The sequence below is a fragment of the Natator depressus genome, chromosome 16 (assembly GCF_965152275.1).
Source record: "Natator depressus isolate rNatDep1 chromosome 16, rNatDep2.hap1, whole genome shotgun sequence".
In the NCBI taxonomy this organism is placed as follows: domain Eukaryota; kingdom Metazoa; phylum Chordata; order Testudines; family Cheloniidae; genus Natator; species Natator depressus.
In genome coordinates, this window is record NC_134249.1 from 7,274,196 (window position 1) to 7,292,064 (window position 17,869).

The following is a 17,869-nucleotide window of genomic DNA, read 5'->3' on the forward strand; positions in this document are numbered from 1 at the left end:
TTCTCCCGCTCGATTCCTGACCCCACCTTCACAAGCACCCGACGCAGTCGCCATGGCAGGGGGCCCCTTGGCTGGCTCAGGGCTCCTGCCATTGCACGGGTTGCACGTGTCTAACCCCGTCCCTGGCCGTCAGCCCCAATTCTTATAGGGCTCCCAGGCAGAGACGACTCCTGCTTCTCCCCCATACTGAGGGGGCACAGTCTAAAGGGGAGGGCACGTAACCCCCCCACGTATCTCCCAAGCCACCCCCCACTTTCCTATGCCTAGGCTTTCCCCACCCCATATTCTCTCCGGGGCCTGGGGGAGGCTCTGTCCTTCTCCCACGGTGCCCCCCCCTCTTGGGCATGTTCAGTCACCGTCTCCGGCAGCCGGGCCGGGTGGAGAGCGGGATGGAGCCACGTCTCACGCCGGCTGGAACCGGCCGCTCCAGGTCTCTGTTCCACGCAGCACAGCGGCTGCCTGAGAGAGCTGGGCTGGGGAGCTGGCAGCAGCGGTGGGTTGCCCCCTGCCTGGGCCCTGCTGCCGGGGACAGGGGCCGAGCGTGCCGGCGGGGCAGGCGCAACAGGAGGACAGAGCCCCTCTCCCCGCCCCACAACTCAGCAGGCCAATCGGGGGAGGGGGGCACTTGGTCCCACATGAGCGCCCTACATATCGCCGCTGCTCCCAGGGGACCCGTGGCCACCTGCCCTGCAATGCCTTTGAAACTCCACCGCGTTTGAGCCTGCCGAGCACTGGCTGCTGCTAGGAGACGTTTCCTCTGGGCATGCGCCAGTGCTGACCGAACCGCTGGTGGGATGTGTTGTGTCTGTGGCCTTCTCATGCAGTGGGACACTGAGAGGTGTGTATCGGCCTGCTACAGCCTCTCCCCGGCCCCACTCTAGCTTTGCTGATCTCTGCTAGATTCTGCATGGAAAATCTTTTTTTTTTTTTACGATTCCTCCCACAATCAAGGATAAATTAAGCAGCACAAAAACACACTTCGTTTAGGCCTACACTGCCAGCTTAGTTACTCTCATACTGGGCGGTGTCTGAAAATGAACGCCATAAATAAAAATACGGGTCTGATTTTAGAGCACGAAAAGAAAAAGTGATTTTTTGTTATTTCAAACTGCCTCTAAAAATCCTAAAAAGCATAAATTATCATTTTGTAAATGGCCTGATCAATCCCTGGAGTCTTAACTAGAAATTTGTAGTGTCTTTCGGGATCACTACTGAGTTACAGAGTCTTGTTTTCAGTTTCCTGCCAAACAGGCTCTCTGCAGGTGACAGTCCATGATTCATTGGTGCTGCTCTACAGTTCAGTATAGTCAAATATGGATCTGTACCCATGGCAGTGGCCTTTTCCAAAAGCCATTTTAACATTTTCACACCATTCTCTACAAGTACGTTGGATTGAGGATACCTGGAACTCAAAGTTCCATGCCCAACCCCATACTTGCTAGCCAATTATTTAAATTCATTTCCATCAAACTGTGGAACATTATCAGCCAGAAGAACTTCCCCTTGGTCCCCATCCAACTGTGACCTCAGATCAGACATGGCGACCCACTTAATTTAAGCATGTTAGTCAGCGGAGGAAAAAAAAAACTAATCAGGATTCCCAAAGTAATGGCGACTGAACGGGGAAGAGTCCAGCACTGAATTCCCGTCCTGCGGTGGGGCAAAGGAAATGTGGCGTATAGAAGACCCAATCCCTGGTGCGGCTCTCGGGTATTCGAGTCCTTCTGATCAAGACACAGCCTGTGGGCAGTGTGAGGCCGGTAGTAGCCCCAGCATACTGGGACCGGGTCTTCTTGGAGTCGGGTTGCTTGGCACTGTAGCCCAAAGTAGGTGGTAACCTCCATCTACAGCTAATTACTGTCACGAGACCGTTAGTCAACAAGTACCACAAGGGAAAGTTGAAAAGAACTTTGAAGATAGAGTTCAAGAGTGTGTGAAACCATTAAGAGGTAAACGGGTGGGATCCGCGCAGTCTGCCTGGAGGATTAAACCTGGTGGGTTTGGTAAGCCGGCCCAGGATGACAGATTGCCCTCACCCCCACTCCAGGCGGTGTCAGATGGGGACTGCCGCTTGGACGGCCCTGGCCCCCATCGGGCGCATTTCCACGGAGTTGGTGCGCCGCGACCAGCTCTGGGTCGGCTGGGAAGGCCTGACGGGCAGGTGGCTTGCTGCTTCATGGCAGGCAATGTTACAGCCCCCAGGCAGCAGCTCTTGCCTCATCCCGGGACCGAGGGAGATGACTGCCACCACACCTTCCCCCGTGCCTCCCTGCCCCCCTACCTCACGGGGGCTGTGGTACAGGGGCCTTGAGGGGGATGGGTTCCCCCTACTCCCAGCACGACTATCAACTGGTGCATGAGGATCATTGCTTCAATGCTGGTGACACTGGCTTCAGTGAGGATGGTGCTGCATAGATTTGGCTGCCCTCCAAAATGTATCAAGGTACTAAGTCTTCTGTGTGATCAGATGTCTGCCACTGTTCTCTGTAATGGCCTGGAGACTGACGCTTTCATCATCAGAACTGGGTTTAAGCAAGGATGTGTTATTGCCCTAACCCCGTTCTCGATCTATTTAGCAGTCATTTCGCTCCTTGTTAAAGACAGCCTGCCCAATGGAGTTGACGTTCAATATAGAATGGCCGGACGGGGTGTCTAAAGTCTTCAGGGTGTCCATTACAGATCCTCAGTACACTGATGACTGTGCCATCCTTGCACACACTGAGAATGACTTCAGCCCACACTGGATGTTTTTGCACAAGCTTACCAAAGCCTAGGACTCTCATTCAATATTGAGAAGACTAAAGTGCTCCAGCAGCCTGCTTCAGGCCTTGCACATGACTCACCACAAATTGCCATTGAGGGTCAGATTCTGGAGACAGTCGAGTACTTCTGCTACCTTGGTAGCCAACTTTCTCAAAACGCAAAAATTGACAGTGAGATCCAGCACAGGATAAAGGGTGCAAGTGCTTCCTTTGGGAAATTGCTCCAATGGTTTTTCATGGACTGTGACCTTCAGCAGGACACCAAGATCATGGTCCATAAGACAACTGTTATTCCTACACACTTTTATGGATGCAAAAATGGAGTAACCTATCGACAGCACCTCAGGAGTCTGGAGAGGTACCACCAACGATGCCTCTGGAATATCCTTTGCATCAAGTGGGAAGATCACGGCATTAACACGAGCATCCTCACTGAAGCCAAAGAGAATAACAATCCACCATCAAAACATAGCTTTTACCAGCATAGGTAAATAAATCCATGCCAATTTCATACCATGCTCTTTGTTCATTGTGCTAAAACATAGGATCTTTTTTCTGTTTAGTTGGTATTTTTGACATGTTTCACACGTTTTAGCAGTTTTCTCTGTCATTGTTCATTTGTGGCCAATACAGTCTCTCTCTGCTCTGTATTTACATTTTGCCATACCCAGCACCCTTCCTGTATACTAGTCAGCATGTCAGCTTGTAACATCTACTCTCCTACTTCCTCTAAGCCTCATGCCATCAATAACAGTTAGTTCTGCTTTAAACTGTAAATAGGGACATGGTATGGAATGTCCTGGCCACCCCGTAATAATAGCCTTAATACCCTCTGTAAAGTCCCATCATTACCTGTAGCCTCAGCAAATTCTTTCCACTTCCTGTCTGAGGCTGGACAATTCTTTTTTGATCCGTCTGACATGCACTATGTCTGACTCCACCCCTGTTTCTATTACAGTTTTATCAAATGTTCTGGACAACGTGTCCCTTACTTCCTCACCCACGTGCACTCTTTGAATCAGCCCAAGGGCTGGGTATGTTTTTAAATCCAATGTACCTGCTTTATTCCCTTTCACGATCTCAAAATCCAACAATTCTGTTTGATCTTTTACTGTCACTGCTAGTACACATGTACCTTTAGTAGGAAGGAGTTCCCCCATTATAAGCTTTCAGTTTGACCAGTTTGCTCACCATGTTCCCTGAGTTTTTTCCAACCTTTTGACACTAAGACCTGAAACAACATTTACCTGGCACCAGTGCACAATTTGTAGGTTATAAGAGTCCCATTAGTGTCTAAGGAAATTGTCCATTCGTTTCTTCCTTCTTCCTTTCTATGACACAGGCACACACAACACTGCAAAAATCGGGATAATAATTATTTCCCCCCATCATTCATTCGTCTTGGCTGCTTAGATCGTAAGGTCTTTGGCGCAGAGATGGCTGGAAGTTGAAGCTAGACACATTCAGACTGGAAATAAGGTGTAAATATTTAACAGTGAGCGTGATTAACCACTGGAGCTATTTCCCAAGGGTTGTGCTAGATTCTCCATCACTGACCATTTTAGAATCGAGATTGGGTGTTTTTCTAAAAGCTCTGCCCTAGGAATTATTTTGGGGAAGTTCTGTGGCCTGTGTTCTACAGGAGGTCAGATGAGATGATCACAGTAGTCACTTCTGGTCTTGGAACCGATCCCTCCATTACTGGCTCCTACTGCGGGTTTGCACAGCACTCAGCACAGGGGGGTCCAATCTGACATGAGGCCTCCTGTGGCTACTGTCACACACATCATAGTAATAGAGCAGTTGGCGAGTAAATCCACCCAATCCTGCTCTCCTTGTTCTCCCAAAGGTTCCCACTGAAGCCAACAGGGGGCTTCGACGGGATGGAGAAAGTCAGTTTGGGCTCATTATTTGGCACCTTATTTTACTATTTCAGAAGACACATTGACAGGAATCAACTTTGTGAGGAAAGATTCAGACTGGCTCCGTTCAACAATCATTATTTGCTGTGTGGGGGAAGCAACAGCTGCTAGTCCAGTATTGAACATGTCCTATCGGGCCATTTAATCAGCTCCAGTTGTGACCGCTGCAGCATAAAAATCTCAGTGGAAACTGCTGGAATGTGGAGAGTGGGAAGGAGGCGCTGACATGCCGGAGGCAAAGAACTTTATTTGCTCTAGGGTCTATTGTTATTGCATATAAAAGGCTAAAGGGACTGAAATACTAAAGTGGAGAAGGTGGTGAGAAGACAAGTTAAGCTGCCGTTGCTGAGACCAGCACCAGCCATGGGGAGAGCTGCCCAGAAAACTCTCCTCTCTTTACTCTGTCTAGCAGCAACGGTTTGTCAGGCTCAGGACACCTGCCCAGGTGAGTGAAAGACAATCCTGTCCCATCAGCGTTTCATACTGTGGCTCTTGCCAACCTGAACCCTGGAGAACTGGGAACTGTTCAGGAATGTTTGTTGTCCTACACATCTATAAAGTGTTTTGCCTGCTCATGGCGCTTTTTAAATAATAAAATGAACAGCTTCTTTGTACAAAATTCCTTTGTCAAAATTAATCTATACTGCAGAAGTGTACAACACAGACTTGAGGTGTTCAGAAAATAGGACACATTTTTCAGAAACCATGTTGTGAAAATGTTGTCTCTTGTCTCCATTGAGATTCTTCAAAATTTGATTTGACCTCTTCTCCCTCATGCTCATTTGCTATCTTCTAACCTCCCTGTGTTGCTGCTGGAATCTCTCTGTCTAAAGCTCCCATCTCCTTTGCATATTGGGGCCAAAGCCTTTCTAAACTGGTGACTGACCGACCCACACAGGAAGATGATCTAAATTCTGGAAAATAAAATCTCAATCTTCAAAGCTCAGAGTGAGCCTATGATTTCAGATCCCTCTGCTTTATAAAATTCACCTTTACCAAATTAAGATGATTATTTGTAAAATCACAACTGTTGTGTATCTGTCACCGCAAATCCACTATACAACTCTTTCAATGTCAACACATTCATTTCTGCGCTTTGGGTTGAGAATCCAGCAGCATTTGAAGGTTTGTTTTAGTTCATCATGAAATCCTGTGATCCTAATGCAAGATTTAGTCAAATTTGTGGAGACTTCATTCAGGCAAATGGTCTCTTTGAAGGAAATGGGTGGTTTGCTAAACAAGGATTGAATACAGGCTTTGCCATCTTATGCATAAATTAATGTATTATTTCAGAGCAGTACTGCCTTCACGTTTCATCTCCTTACGTCCATAATCTGATATTGTAAGAGCAACTGTTTTTTAAATTATTTCAGTTTTGCTCAATTTCTTAACTGAATGGCAGCTATTTGTTTTTCCTCTGCATTTCATTCTGCTTTTGTTTCTCTGTACTTAATTTCATTAAAAGACTCTCATGAACTGACACAATGCTGCAATAGTCGGGTTGCAAACACTGCAGAGGGATGTGTACATCAAAATTAAGTCTGAAGTGATTTCTTTTAATACAAATATTTAATAACTTCTTTTTAACTTTTGTTTTCACTATAACTTAAAACAAAGACTAATAGTAATAACCCCCAACTTTTAATATTAGGGCATTGTCTCTGAAATGCATAAAACTGAAGAAAATGTTGGATTTATCACTAATAGAGTAAAGAAAACCAAGGAACTATCTAGACTTTCATTTGCTGGGTTTATCCCTCTGGATTTCTGTAGAATGTTTCAGATCCTGAGAAGCTAACAATCATTGATTATGGGTTCATTTCTTTCCCCAGAGGTGAACTTAGTGGGTTTCAACAGTACTGATAAACTCTCCATTGTGCAAGGCTGCCCTGGAATTCCAGGTGCCACAGGGCCCAGAGGAGACCAAGGAAATGCAGGAACAAGAGGTACGTTCCCAGGCACTGAATGGGAATCAGACATGGCTGGTGATGATGTAAATGGGAATTACTTTTGTAATATGCTCAGACTTTGAAGATTCCCCTCAACCCTGATATGAGGAAATTCACATGGCATCTCCCATATCCTATGGCAAGGGATTGGAGCTTCAGAATAACCAAGCTCTGAAATACTGTCCATTCCCTTTGGGGTGTCAGATTGGCAACCAAGTCCTCTGGTTCTTTCCCCATCTCTATCACTGGCTCGCTGTGTGACCTTAGTCAAGTCACTCTCTTTGAGCCTCAGGTTTCTCCTCTATATAATGGCGATAATGGTCCTTTACCTCCCAGAGGTTATCGGAGGCACAATTCATTGATCTGTGTAAAGTGCTCTGAGAAGTTTGGATGAGGGGGCTAGAGAAGAGGAAATCATGATTATTATCATGAGCTATGACATTAAAGATAGCATGTATAAAATGGTTGTTTATCAGCTTTGGTTCTCACCTGGCAGCAAGATGTACTTATCCCTCTGACTTCAATGGGCCTCCATGTAAGAGTCCATGCTAGGGGATCCTGATGTGTGATTTGAATTTTGACACAGATGAGTTCTTGTAATTCCAGTTTGGGGTGGTAGGTGGGATTTATGTACTCAGTATTTACGCTACCTTGGAAAATATTCAGTCAGTTTTCTGTGTTTGCAGGAGAACAGGGACCTCTGGGGATCCCTGGAAAGGAGGGAAAAACTGGCCCAAAAGGTAAAGTAACAAAGGGCAGAGAACTGTGTTTTCCTATAGGTGACCTAAGAACAGGAAATAAGTTTTTAATCAAATATCAATTAGAGCTAGTTATAAAACACCAATTCCTATAATATCTGGGCTCCAAACCACCATAACTTCCCTTCACTCTATTTTTGACAATAAAGGGTTTATTATTGCAACAGAACTTCAGTTCTGATCCAGTGTCAAGATCTCGCTCTCTCTGATCAGTCTTTACTGACTTATTTTTTGTTCAATCAGGAGAAAGAGGTCCTGCTGGCCACCCTGGAGTGAAAGGTGAGAGACCTCAGATGATTCTTCTCACTGCAGAGCAGGGCACTTTATGGTGCTATTCATGGTGATAGAGGAACTGAGACCAACAATCCCCCTACCCCGTTTCATTATACAATTTTTCCTTCCACTTCTTGCCAAACAAAAAAGCTGAAATGAAATTGGTTCCAGTTAAACAAGAATGTCCCCTTTTTGATTTGGTTTAAAAGCCAAATGACAAAACGCATTGTTGTTCTGAAATGAAGAGTTGGAACATTTCAAAATTGTGATAAAATATTTGCTGGAAAAATTTCACCCAGCTCTAAGAATAATGTCTGATCTGTCATGACGTCCTATGCAGTCACAGGAAATAGATCTCAACTGCAGCGTAGACATAGCCTAAGCCTATTTCATTTCAGCCAATGCAGAAGACAAGATAAGATAAATGCAGTTCTGCCAACCCCAAATCTTTGAAAAACTTAAGTTAGGTTCATCAGAAATCTGGAGACTGGTTTTAGAATCATGAGATTATGTAAAAATAATAGATCTGATGTTCTTTTTATTTGCCCTCTGCTTTTGAGTATTTAGGGGGCACATTTTGAAGCTTTTGCTGTAGCTTTGAGGGCTAGAAACTTACTTTTTCTTTAAGACCAAAGGCTGAAATCATGTCACATCCACTGGACCCGAGGAGCTGGGGCTTTAAGGAAAACAATAATTATCATGAGACTCATGACCAAATCCTGAGAGTTGGCAACATACATCACTTAAGTCCCACAAAACGCCAACTTTAACAGATCATGCGGAGTGTAGCTGGTACATAGGCCTTGAACTAGCCCCTCCACACAATGAAACCCAAGCGATTGCTGTAGTGAGATGGTGAATTATGGAGGTGACCTCCAGGTAAAACAAGGATTTTATTCTGAGTTCTTTTTTTAGGAGATAAAGGAGCCCCGGGATGTACAGGAATGCCCGGAACACCTGGTGAGAACCTCTGCACTCTCCTTTATACTAAACACATCATTTCAGTTTTATTTTTGCAGCACTAAAAATTAAGTGGCTGAAGAAGCTTGTTTCTTGAATAGTTACCATGTCCACAATATCAAGCTCACTGATCCTCCAGTGAGATTTGGGCTCTATAAAGAGAGAAATAGCTGTGCCTACAAAAACACATGCCATCCTTGTGTTGTAACATCCGGAACAACACTAGCCAGATGACCTTTGGTATGAGAGAGAACAGCTGAAATATAAGTGAAATCTGTAGATCTGGAGGTGTATCCTAGAGAAGGTTACTTTCTCCTACCCCTCCTTATATTTCCCACATACCAGGAGTGGGGAGTATGAATCACAAGAAATTGATCCTATTTATATGTCCAGTTAAAGGAATGACCCTTTTTCTACCAGTACTTTATTTAACTGTTATTCTCCCGTTGTTGATTGGAATTTTTTTAAAAAAAATAGAGTCAAATTCACAGCTAGCGTAAGCACATGTAACTCCCCTGGCTTTGTGGGCATTGCTCCTATGAACTGACCAGCAACTAACTTCGTCTATTAAGGACCAATTCTTAGCCCTGCAAGCAGGAGCCTCATCGGTGGGTGACAAAATAGTGTTGGCTACATAATGAGAGCTGTCTTGATGGTTAATGCTGGAAGGCTCAGATCAGAGATGTGTGTGCATCCATTAGCACTTGGATTTTCACAATTAAAAACCTGTCTAGTGCATTTTCAAGATAACGAGTACTTTGCTATCCCAGCTGTACGAGTTGGCCAATTACACAGTTTAAAAGACAGTAGAATGTTTTCTGGTTCCATTTCACTTTCTATTGTGTTTCTTTTCATGACCAGTGCAGAAAGTCGTGGAAGACATACTGTGTAAGAAAGGTGAGAGTTTCTTATGACCGCTAAATGTCATCTCATTCCAGAGACCCAAACATGAAAACCCGTTAGAGATAGACAAATTGATCTTTTAAAATGAAGGTATTTTGCTGTTAGCAATTGGCCAGTGAATCTTTTGTGGAAATACATTTCAGCCGACAGGTTCACTTGCAAACTGATGTGAGTATTCCTGTGAAAATCTGATATTTTTTCCAGGTGAGTGCTCACCCAAGTTACATGATAACCCGAAGCCCTTCTGACTCACAGAGAGATTTGAAAATGCTGCATGGGGACTTTCAGTACAACTCTTTGTGAACATTTCAATTTCCCTGTGTTTTCAAGACACTTTCAGCCAATCCTCTGTTCAGGTTGATCTGTTCTCACACAGAACAGATGGGGTTGGGCTAGTGGTTGTGTCTTTTCCTCTTGCAAAGAAACTTACAAACCAGACTGGCACACTGGAGTCTAAATCATTTGGTTTGCTAACTACAGAGAGTATGAAAAGCCTCGCGAGGTACATACGCTGCTGCTCTATTAGGTTTCCAAAGATGAACACAGAAGGACCACAAACTATTTAAAAAAGGAGGACTTGTGGAACCTTAGAGACTAACAAATTTCTTTGAGCATAAGCTTTCGTCAGCTACAGCTCAAATAAATTTGTTAGTCTCGAAGGTGTCACAAGTACTCCTTTTCTTTTTGCGGATACGGACTAACATGGCTGCTACTCTGAAACTATTTAAAGGGATACTACCCCATTCCCATATGCTACAGTGTGGAGGAGAGGAGAAGATGACTCAAAGATTCTTTTCCAGTTACCTGATTCTGCAATTGATCTGGCCCTCAGTGCAACATAAAGCAGCCCATGAATCCCTGCTCCAAGGAGAGTTATACAACCAATTTACATGTTTCAATTCTTCTTTCAACCAGGAGCAAAGAACTGCAAGGAGCTGTTAGCTAGAGGCAACATCATGAGCGGCTGGTACACCATCTACCCCCGTGACTGTAAAGCCATGACTGTGCTGTGTGACATGGACACAGATGGCGGAGGATGGATTGTAAGAACAGAGCATAATGAAGCTCATTGGATGTTTTTTCTTGAACAACAAACAGTTTACTGTCCCAAGAATGGGAGGTGGCCCTTAGCCAGTGGGTTGCAGCTAGGAGAAAAGCATGAGGACAGAAGCTCTGAAGCTGTTAGCTCCCCATGGTTAGCTGAAATAAAAATACAGACACTTCCTGAGCCCTTCTAATCCTCCCTAGTCCTTGGTTGTGGAGATAACTTGGTTGTGAACGCAATGGGTTCCATGGAGGGAACCTGGAGCTTTAGAGTCTAAAAGAGCCCGTCTAAGGGGACATTTGTCACTGCTCTGACACAGGTTTCCCTTTTCCTGGCTATTCTCTGCCCGGCTCTCAGAGCCTGCTCAATAGCTGCCCAGACTCCGGAATCAGAATTCCTTCTTCCTTCCACTTCTAGTTTATCAGCTGCTCTGTCGCTCCAGCAACCTCTGAGTACGAGTGGAGGAGTGTTCTAGGGAGCTGAGGAGATGAGGGGTTTGAATCCTGTATACACATCACATTTAAACCTTCTAATTTATTATTATGCTTATTTATATCCCAGTTGTGCCTAGAGAATCCGATGAAGATCAGGGTCCCATTGCGCTGGGTGCTGAACACACATACTGAGAGACAGCCCCTGTCCTTTGCAGCTCACAGTCTCCATAGACAAGGCAGACAAAGGGCAGGACAGAAAGCAGAGGTGATGTGACTTGCTCGAGTGGCATAACTGCATATAGAACCCAGGAGTCCTGATCCAGTCCAGTGCTGTAGATTTCGGACCATGTGATCCTTTAACCTAGTGCAGTTGCTGCCAAGATTTAATACGATCCTCTGAGACAAGCCTCCCTCTGCAATAGTCACCTGAGGCTGAAATAGACCTGACCACATTAAGTCTCATTCAATGATTTACAGTCTCAGAGTTTCTGGTCTTCTGCTCTAGTAGGATGGAAAACAACGTGGGATTTCCCAGCTGAGAACCTCCTGTTTCCCTGCAGGTATTCCAGAGACGGGTGGATGGCTCTGTGGATTTTTACCGTGACTGGTATTCATACAAGAGAGGTTTTGGCAGCCAGCTGTCAGAATTCTGGCTGGGGAATGACAATATCCACCTGCTGACATCCCTTGGTAAAGACATCACCGATGCATTCTTTTCCTTACAGCAACCTTCTCCACCAAGTTTTGTTCCCACACTTTAGCCATGGACACAGGGTATAGAGTTGTACTATCGGGAGAGGTAACACTTCCGCTGCAGACACCCCTTCCTGTTCCTTACAGCCCAGTCCTGCCACACAGAGCTATTGAAACCAGTAATGCTGTGGTAGATGGCCTGGATCCAGTCATAATTCCTGGAGCAGCATTTTGTCCTCGGGTGGTTCGCCCACAGTACAGCAATAAGGGATGCTACAGCCTGGATGAGGTCATCGATTCTGAACTACCTTCGCAAAGCATAACATGGAGCAGGTTTTTAATAGGGAGGTCAGGTTGGTGGATGGAAATTGAATTGATAAAGTCGATAGGAAGATATTGGCTTGATGCAAGAATCAGTGGGTGGAATTCTGTGATGTGTGTGATGCAGGCAATTCAAACTAGATGATAATAATGGTCCCAACGTAATGGAGCCTGATTTGTGTGTAGAGCCTTTAGGAGCTTGTGCAATAGAAACAATCAATAACACTAATAAACACTAATGGAAGGTGCTGAACATTTTGCTTTCAAATTGTTTTCTAAAGGTCCCAACGAGCTTCGTGTCGATCTCAGAGATTTTGACAACAATGATGTATTTGCTACATTCTCATCTTTCAGAATTACAGGGGAGGATGAGAAATACACGCTGATAATTGGACCCTTTCTTAAAGGCACAGCAGGTAGGTTCTGAGCACACCCTTTACCCTTTGTGGCAGATGGAAAAATGGAAAACAAAAGTGATGCAGAATATTCTATCGCAGAAGCAAAAGGCGAGGTAATCTGTGGAGGTGATGTCTGTCAGGAAACATCAGTTATTCTCCTGCTGAACTATTAGAGGAGAAACACACAGTCTAGTGACAACAGAACATATAGTATAATAGGGATATCCTGCCTAGTGAGGGATTGAACGCAGAATAACGAGCAGAGGTAGGCACATCTACTGCTGATTGCTTTCCTAAATTAGATCTTAATGCCCCATAGAACTATCTGAATTAAACTAAGTAGGCACACCGGGATTGGTACAAGTCAATGAGTGGGTAGATATGCCCCATTTCATGTAAACTATTCATCAAGACTTACAGATACCAGAGACAGGAATATTCTGCAGGATGCAGAGTCTGCTGCACATCACTGCAGGATTGCTGAGGCACACCCAGAAGCCCCCTAGAGAGAAGGGCTTTTAAGTAGGTTTAAAGGGCGCAGGGGACAAAAGCCAACAGAAAAGCATAAAAAAGGGCCACCTTAACAGAGGGCCAGATTTTTTGTGGGAGGGAACATGTAGAGTCAGAGGCGGAAGAAGAGAGTAACCAGTAGAGGCAAATACTTAGAATCTCATATACCTATATGTAAATACCAGGCGGATGGGGAATAAACTGGAAGGATTAGTATAATTGTAAATTTACTACTTAAGTGGCATCACAGAAACTTGGTGGGATGAGTCTCATTACTGGAATATTGGTATAGTGGGGTATAGCTTGTTTAGGAGGGACAGGCAAGGTAAAAAGGGAGAATGTGTTGAATTATACAGCAAGAATATATACACTTGTTCTCTGCTGCAGGAGTAGATGAGAGGCAGACCAATTGTCTCTGGGCAAAGAAAAAAGGATAATAAATAAAAGCGACCTTTTGGTACGGATGTACTATAGTAATGGGGGACTTTAACTACCCAGACATTTGTTGGAAAAGGAATAAAGAAAAACACAAAAGTTCTTGGAATGTATTGCGGACTCCGTTTTGTAGAGGAAGTAACCGGGAGGGCTGGGGGGCAGGAAGGCGGGGACCAGCCATTTTAGACTTAATTCTGACCAACAGGGAGGAAAAGGTAGCAAATCTGAAGGTGGAAGACAATTTGGGTGAAAGTGTTCATGAAATCACAGATGTCTTTATTCTAAGGAAAGGAAGGAGTGGAAACATGGACAAAGTGCGAAGGAGAAGTACAAAAGAGTAGCATACCCATGTAGGGACAAAATCAGAAAGATTAAGGCACAAAATAAGTTACACCTAGGAAGGAACAGAAAAAGCCATAAGAAGAGGTTCTTAACATATATTAGCAGCAAGAGAAAGATGAAAGAACGTGTAGTTCCTTACTTAGCGGGAATGGAGAGCTAATAACTGAGGACATCAAGAAGGCGGAGGTGTTTCATGACTAGTGTGTTTCAATCTTCACTAAAAAGGTTACTGGTAATGACATACTTAACACACTATTAACAACAAGGGGGAAGGAATGCAAGCCCAAATACGGGGGAAAGGTTAAACAATATTTAGATAAGTTAGATGTATTCAAGTCAGGAGGGCCTGGCTAAATTCATGCAAAGGGACTAAAAGAGCTAGCTGAAACAATCTCAGAACCATGCATAATTATCCGGAGAACTCCTGCAGGATGGGTGAGGTCCCAGAGCACTGGAGAAGGGCAAACATAGTACTTATCTTTAAAAGGGGGAACAAACAGGACCCAGGGAACCGTAGGCCAGTCAGCCTAACTTTGACACCTGGAAAGACACTCACTCAAATTATTAAACAATCAGTTTGTAAACACCTAGAGGACAATTGGATTAATTAGCAATAACCACCATGGATTTCTCACGAACAAATCATGTCAAACCAACCTAATTTCCTTCTTTGACAGGGTTATTGGCTTAGTGGATAAGGGGAAAGCAGTAGACATGACATATTTTGATTTTAGTAAGACTTTTGACCAAATCCCACGTGGCATTCTCAAAATGCAAACTAGGGAAATGCAGTCTGGATGAAATTACCATAAGATGGGTGCATAACTGGTTGAAAGACTGTATTCAAAGAGTAGTTATCAATGGTTTGCTGTCAAACTGGGAGGTTCTAATGGGGTTCTGCAGCGGTCAGTCCTGGGTCCGGTAGTCGTCAATATTTTCATTAATGAGTTGGATAATTGAGTGGAGGACATGCTTATAAAATCATAGAATCATAGAATATCAGGGTTGGAGGGGACCTCAGGAGGTCATCTAGTCCAACCCCCTGCTCAAAGCAGGACCAATCCCCAACTAAATCATCCCAGCCAGGTCTTTGTCAAGCCTGACAATCTGCAGATGGCACCAAGCTGGGAGGGGTTGCAAGCACTTTGGAGGACAGAATTAGAATGCAAAATGACCCTGGCAAATTGAAGAATTGGTCTGAATTCAACAAGACGAAATTCAGTAAAGACAAGTGAATCACTTTTCACTTAGGAAGGACAAATCAAATGCACAACAATGTGATGCAGTTGCACAAAAAGCTAATACCATTCAGGGGTGTATTTACAAGAGTGTGGCATGTAAGAAACAGTAGGTAATTGTCCTGCTCTCCTCAGCACTGGTGAGGCCTCAGCCAGAGAACAGCGTCCACTTCTGGGCACCACACTTCAGGAAAGATGTGGACAAATTGCAGAGAGTTCAGAGGAGAGCAACAAAAATGATAAAAGGTTTAGAAACCTGACCTGTGACGAAAAATTAAAAAACTGGTGATGTGTAGTCTTGAGAAAACAAGACTGCGGGGGGGTGGGGAATCTGGTAACAGTCTTTAAATACGTTAAGAGCTGTTATAAAGAGGACAGTGATCAATTGTTCTCTATGTCCACTGAAGGTAGGACAAGAAGTGATCAGCTTAATCTATGATAAGGAGATCTAGGTTAGATATTAGAAATAAATTTCTAAGTATAAGGGTAGTTAAGCTCTGGAATAGGCTTCCAACAGAGGTTGTGAAATCCGCATCACTGGAAGTTTTAAAGAACAGGTTGGGCAAACACCTCCCAGGGACAGTCTAGATTTACTTGGGGCTGCCTCAGCTAAGGGGGTTGCACTAGATGACTTCTCAAGGTCCTTTCCAGCCCGACATTTCTATGATTCTGTGAATCTATGATCCTGAACCCTCAGCAGGCTCCGGGCTCAGCTATTAGTGTTAGGAGCACATTGGGCTCACATTATACCATCACAATAGTGTAAACTGACTTCAGGACACCCAAGGACTGAGCACATTGACTACAATGAGTTATTCCGGATTTATAGTGGTGTAACTGAGCTCAGACTATCATTTTTTGGCATCCTTTCATCTACAAGAGACAGTGGGAATTGCAGCCTATGATGTCTCATATGACTGAATGGTCCTATCCGAGATTTGCATGATCTTTAACAGTTGCTGCAAATGTATCTCTCTTGGTTGGGAGCTGCTTGCTTCCTGTGGGCTCTTTTCTCTTCAAGCTGTAGGAGATAGCTCCTGTCCTGGACTTTGATTCTCTGATGGAGCCGATGGCACCACTTGTTATGATAACTTGTCAAGATTTCCCATTGGTCAGGATCAATTCCAAATTCCTTCATATCTCGCTTGCATATGTCTTTATAGAGAAGCGTGGGACGTCCTGATGTTATTGTTCCCTCTGAGAGCTCCCCGTATCGCTTCTCCTTGGGTATGTGTCCGTCTTCCAACCTACTCAGATGGCCCAGCCACTGCAGTCATCTTCGCTTGAGCAGGGCTGTCACACTTGGTAAATTTGCCCTTTGAATTTGCCCACCACACATGAGAGTGCTGAGGATGAAGGATTGGCACACTAGCATATTGGTCTTGATGGTCAACTTTTAGTTGTTCCATGCTCTTTTAGTTAGTCTGCTAAAGGTGGTGGCAGCCTTTCCAATGCAAACATTTAGTTCTTCATCCAGTGAGAGGTTGGTACTCACTGTAGAACCTAAATAGCTGAACCTTTTGGACTACTTCTAGCTGGTTGGCATTTAAGGTGATTGAAGGATCTTGTGGAACCCTCTGTCCTAATACAACAGTTTTCTTGGTGCTGATGGTGAGAGCAAATGCCTGACAGGTACTTGAAAGGAGGTCCATGAATTCTTGTAACAGATCTTCATCATGGGCTATGAGGGCAGCATAATCAGCTAAAAGAAGTTCCCCGATTAGTACCTTTTTGTCTTTGGTCTTTGAGTTAAGTCATGACAGGTTGAAGAGTTTCCTATCCGATCTTGTGTGGAGATACACTCCGAATATGGCCTGGTGAAAAATGTTCCGTACTGGAACTAGAAATTCAATCTCTCTCGTGACCCCAGGGAGATTTCTGCTGGTTGGTGAAGGGAGAAATTTAGTTACCCCACTGCAGAACTGCCAAGCTGGGCTGTGGCAACTGATCTGTAAAAATGTAAAAGACAAACAAGAAGAGAAAATCTCACCCACCTTGTCTCTGTAAAAACATGTAATAAATAAACCCAATTGTTTCCACAGGGGATTCTTTATTCAGACACAACGGCATGATGTTTTCAACCCACGACCGTGACAACGACATGTCATCAATAAACTGTGCAATAGCCTTTAAAGGGGCCTGGTGGTACAGTGAATGTCATGCGTCCAACCTGAATGGATTATACCTGAAAGGAGCCCACGAAAGCTATGCTGATGGGGTGAACTGGCAATCATCCAAAGGGCACCACTACTCCTTCAAGATGACAGAGATGAAAATCAGGCCCATGTAGCCAATCAGGGAGGCACTTGTAATAATTATACTGAGCTCGTATATAGCAGTTATAGGCCTGTCATAATAAACATTAATCCGAAGATGACACTAAAGATCTTTTCTTTATGCACCAGCCACGAGGGGGCAGACATCATCATAGACACTTACCCAGCGCAGTGCACTAGGACTAGAGCAGGTTAAAAAAAGATAAAAATAGTTTTGTGGGGAAAAAAATTGAATTTTTCAGTTGTTTTCATTTCAAAAGATTCTAAATTAACCCATTTTTGCTTTTGGCTTTTGTGCATTAAAAAAGTATGATTTTTTTCCTGCCAAACAAAACATTACAACCACATCAGTGATATTTCATGAAAAATGTCATATTTTTTTTAAAAAGTTTGTTTGTCCACAGAGGAGCTCATAATTTGAGAAATGTCAGCCAGCTCTGTCTAGGTTATGTCTCCTCTCCTGCATGGCTCTGCTGTCTCTTGATTCCATTACCAGAAGCACCACCACAGCTCCTACCACTGCCATGCAATTCTTCCTGTGATGTTCGGGACTCATTACCCTCAGATGCTGCGTCTGCCTCTGGAGAACCTTCCCCTCTGTCAATAAAGCAAGGGCTGCTCAATGAGTTCCACGTCTCAGATTTGTTTGT

General features: G+C 44.2%; 1 protein-coding gene across 1 annotated transcript; it reads left to right on the forward strand.

The window, feature by feature from the left end:
- The first annotated feature begins 5,047 nt into the window (after positions 1–5,047).
- On the forward strand, positions 5,048–17,233 carry LOC141999719 (ficolin-2-like). The gene is made up of 10 exons (XM_074973438.1): positions 5,048–5,129; positions 6,517–6,630; positions 7,320–7,373; positions 7,635–7,670; positions 8,580–8,624; positions 9,486–9,521; positions 10,443–10,570; positions 11,567–11,696; positions 12,302–12,436; positions 16,986–17,233. The coding sequence occupies exons 1-10, from the start codon at positions 5,048–5,050 to the stop codon at positions 17,231–17,233; spliced, it is 1,008 nt and encodes a 335-aa protein (XP_074829539.1).
- Positions 17,234–17,869: the final 636 nt, after the last annotated feature.

Bases quoted from the DNA above. Each gene is read 5' to 3' on its own strand.
- LOC141999719 (XM_074973438.1), top strand. From the start codon at position 5,048: ATGGGGAGAGCTGCCCAGAAAACTCTCCTCTCTTTACTCTGTCTAGCA. The intron at 7,671-8,579 runs GTGAGAGACCTC...TTCTTTTTTTAG, and splicing joins TGGCCACCCTGGAGTGAAAG to GAGATAAAGGAGCCCCGGGA. The intron at 11,697-12,301 runs GTAAAGACATCA...TGTTTTCTAAAG, and splicing joins CCACCTGCTGACATCCCTTG to GTCCCAACGAGCTTCGTGTC.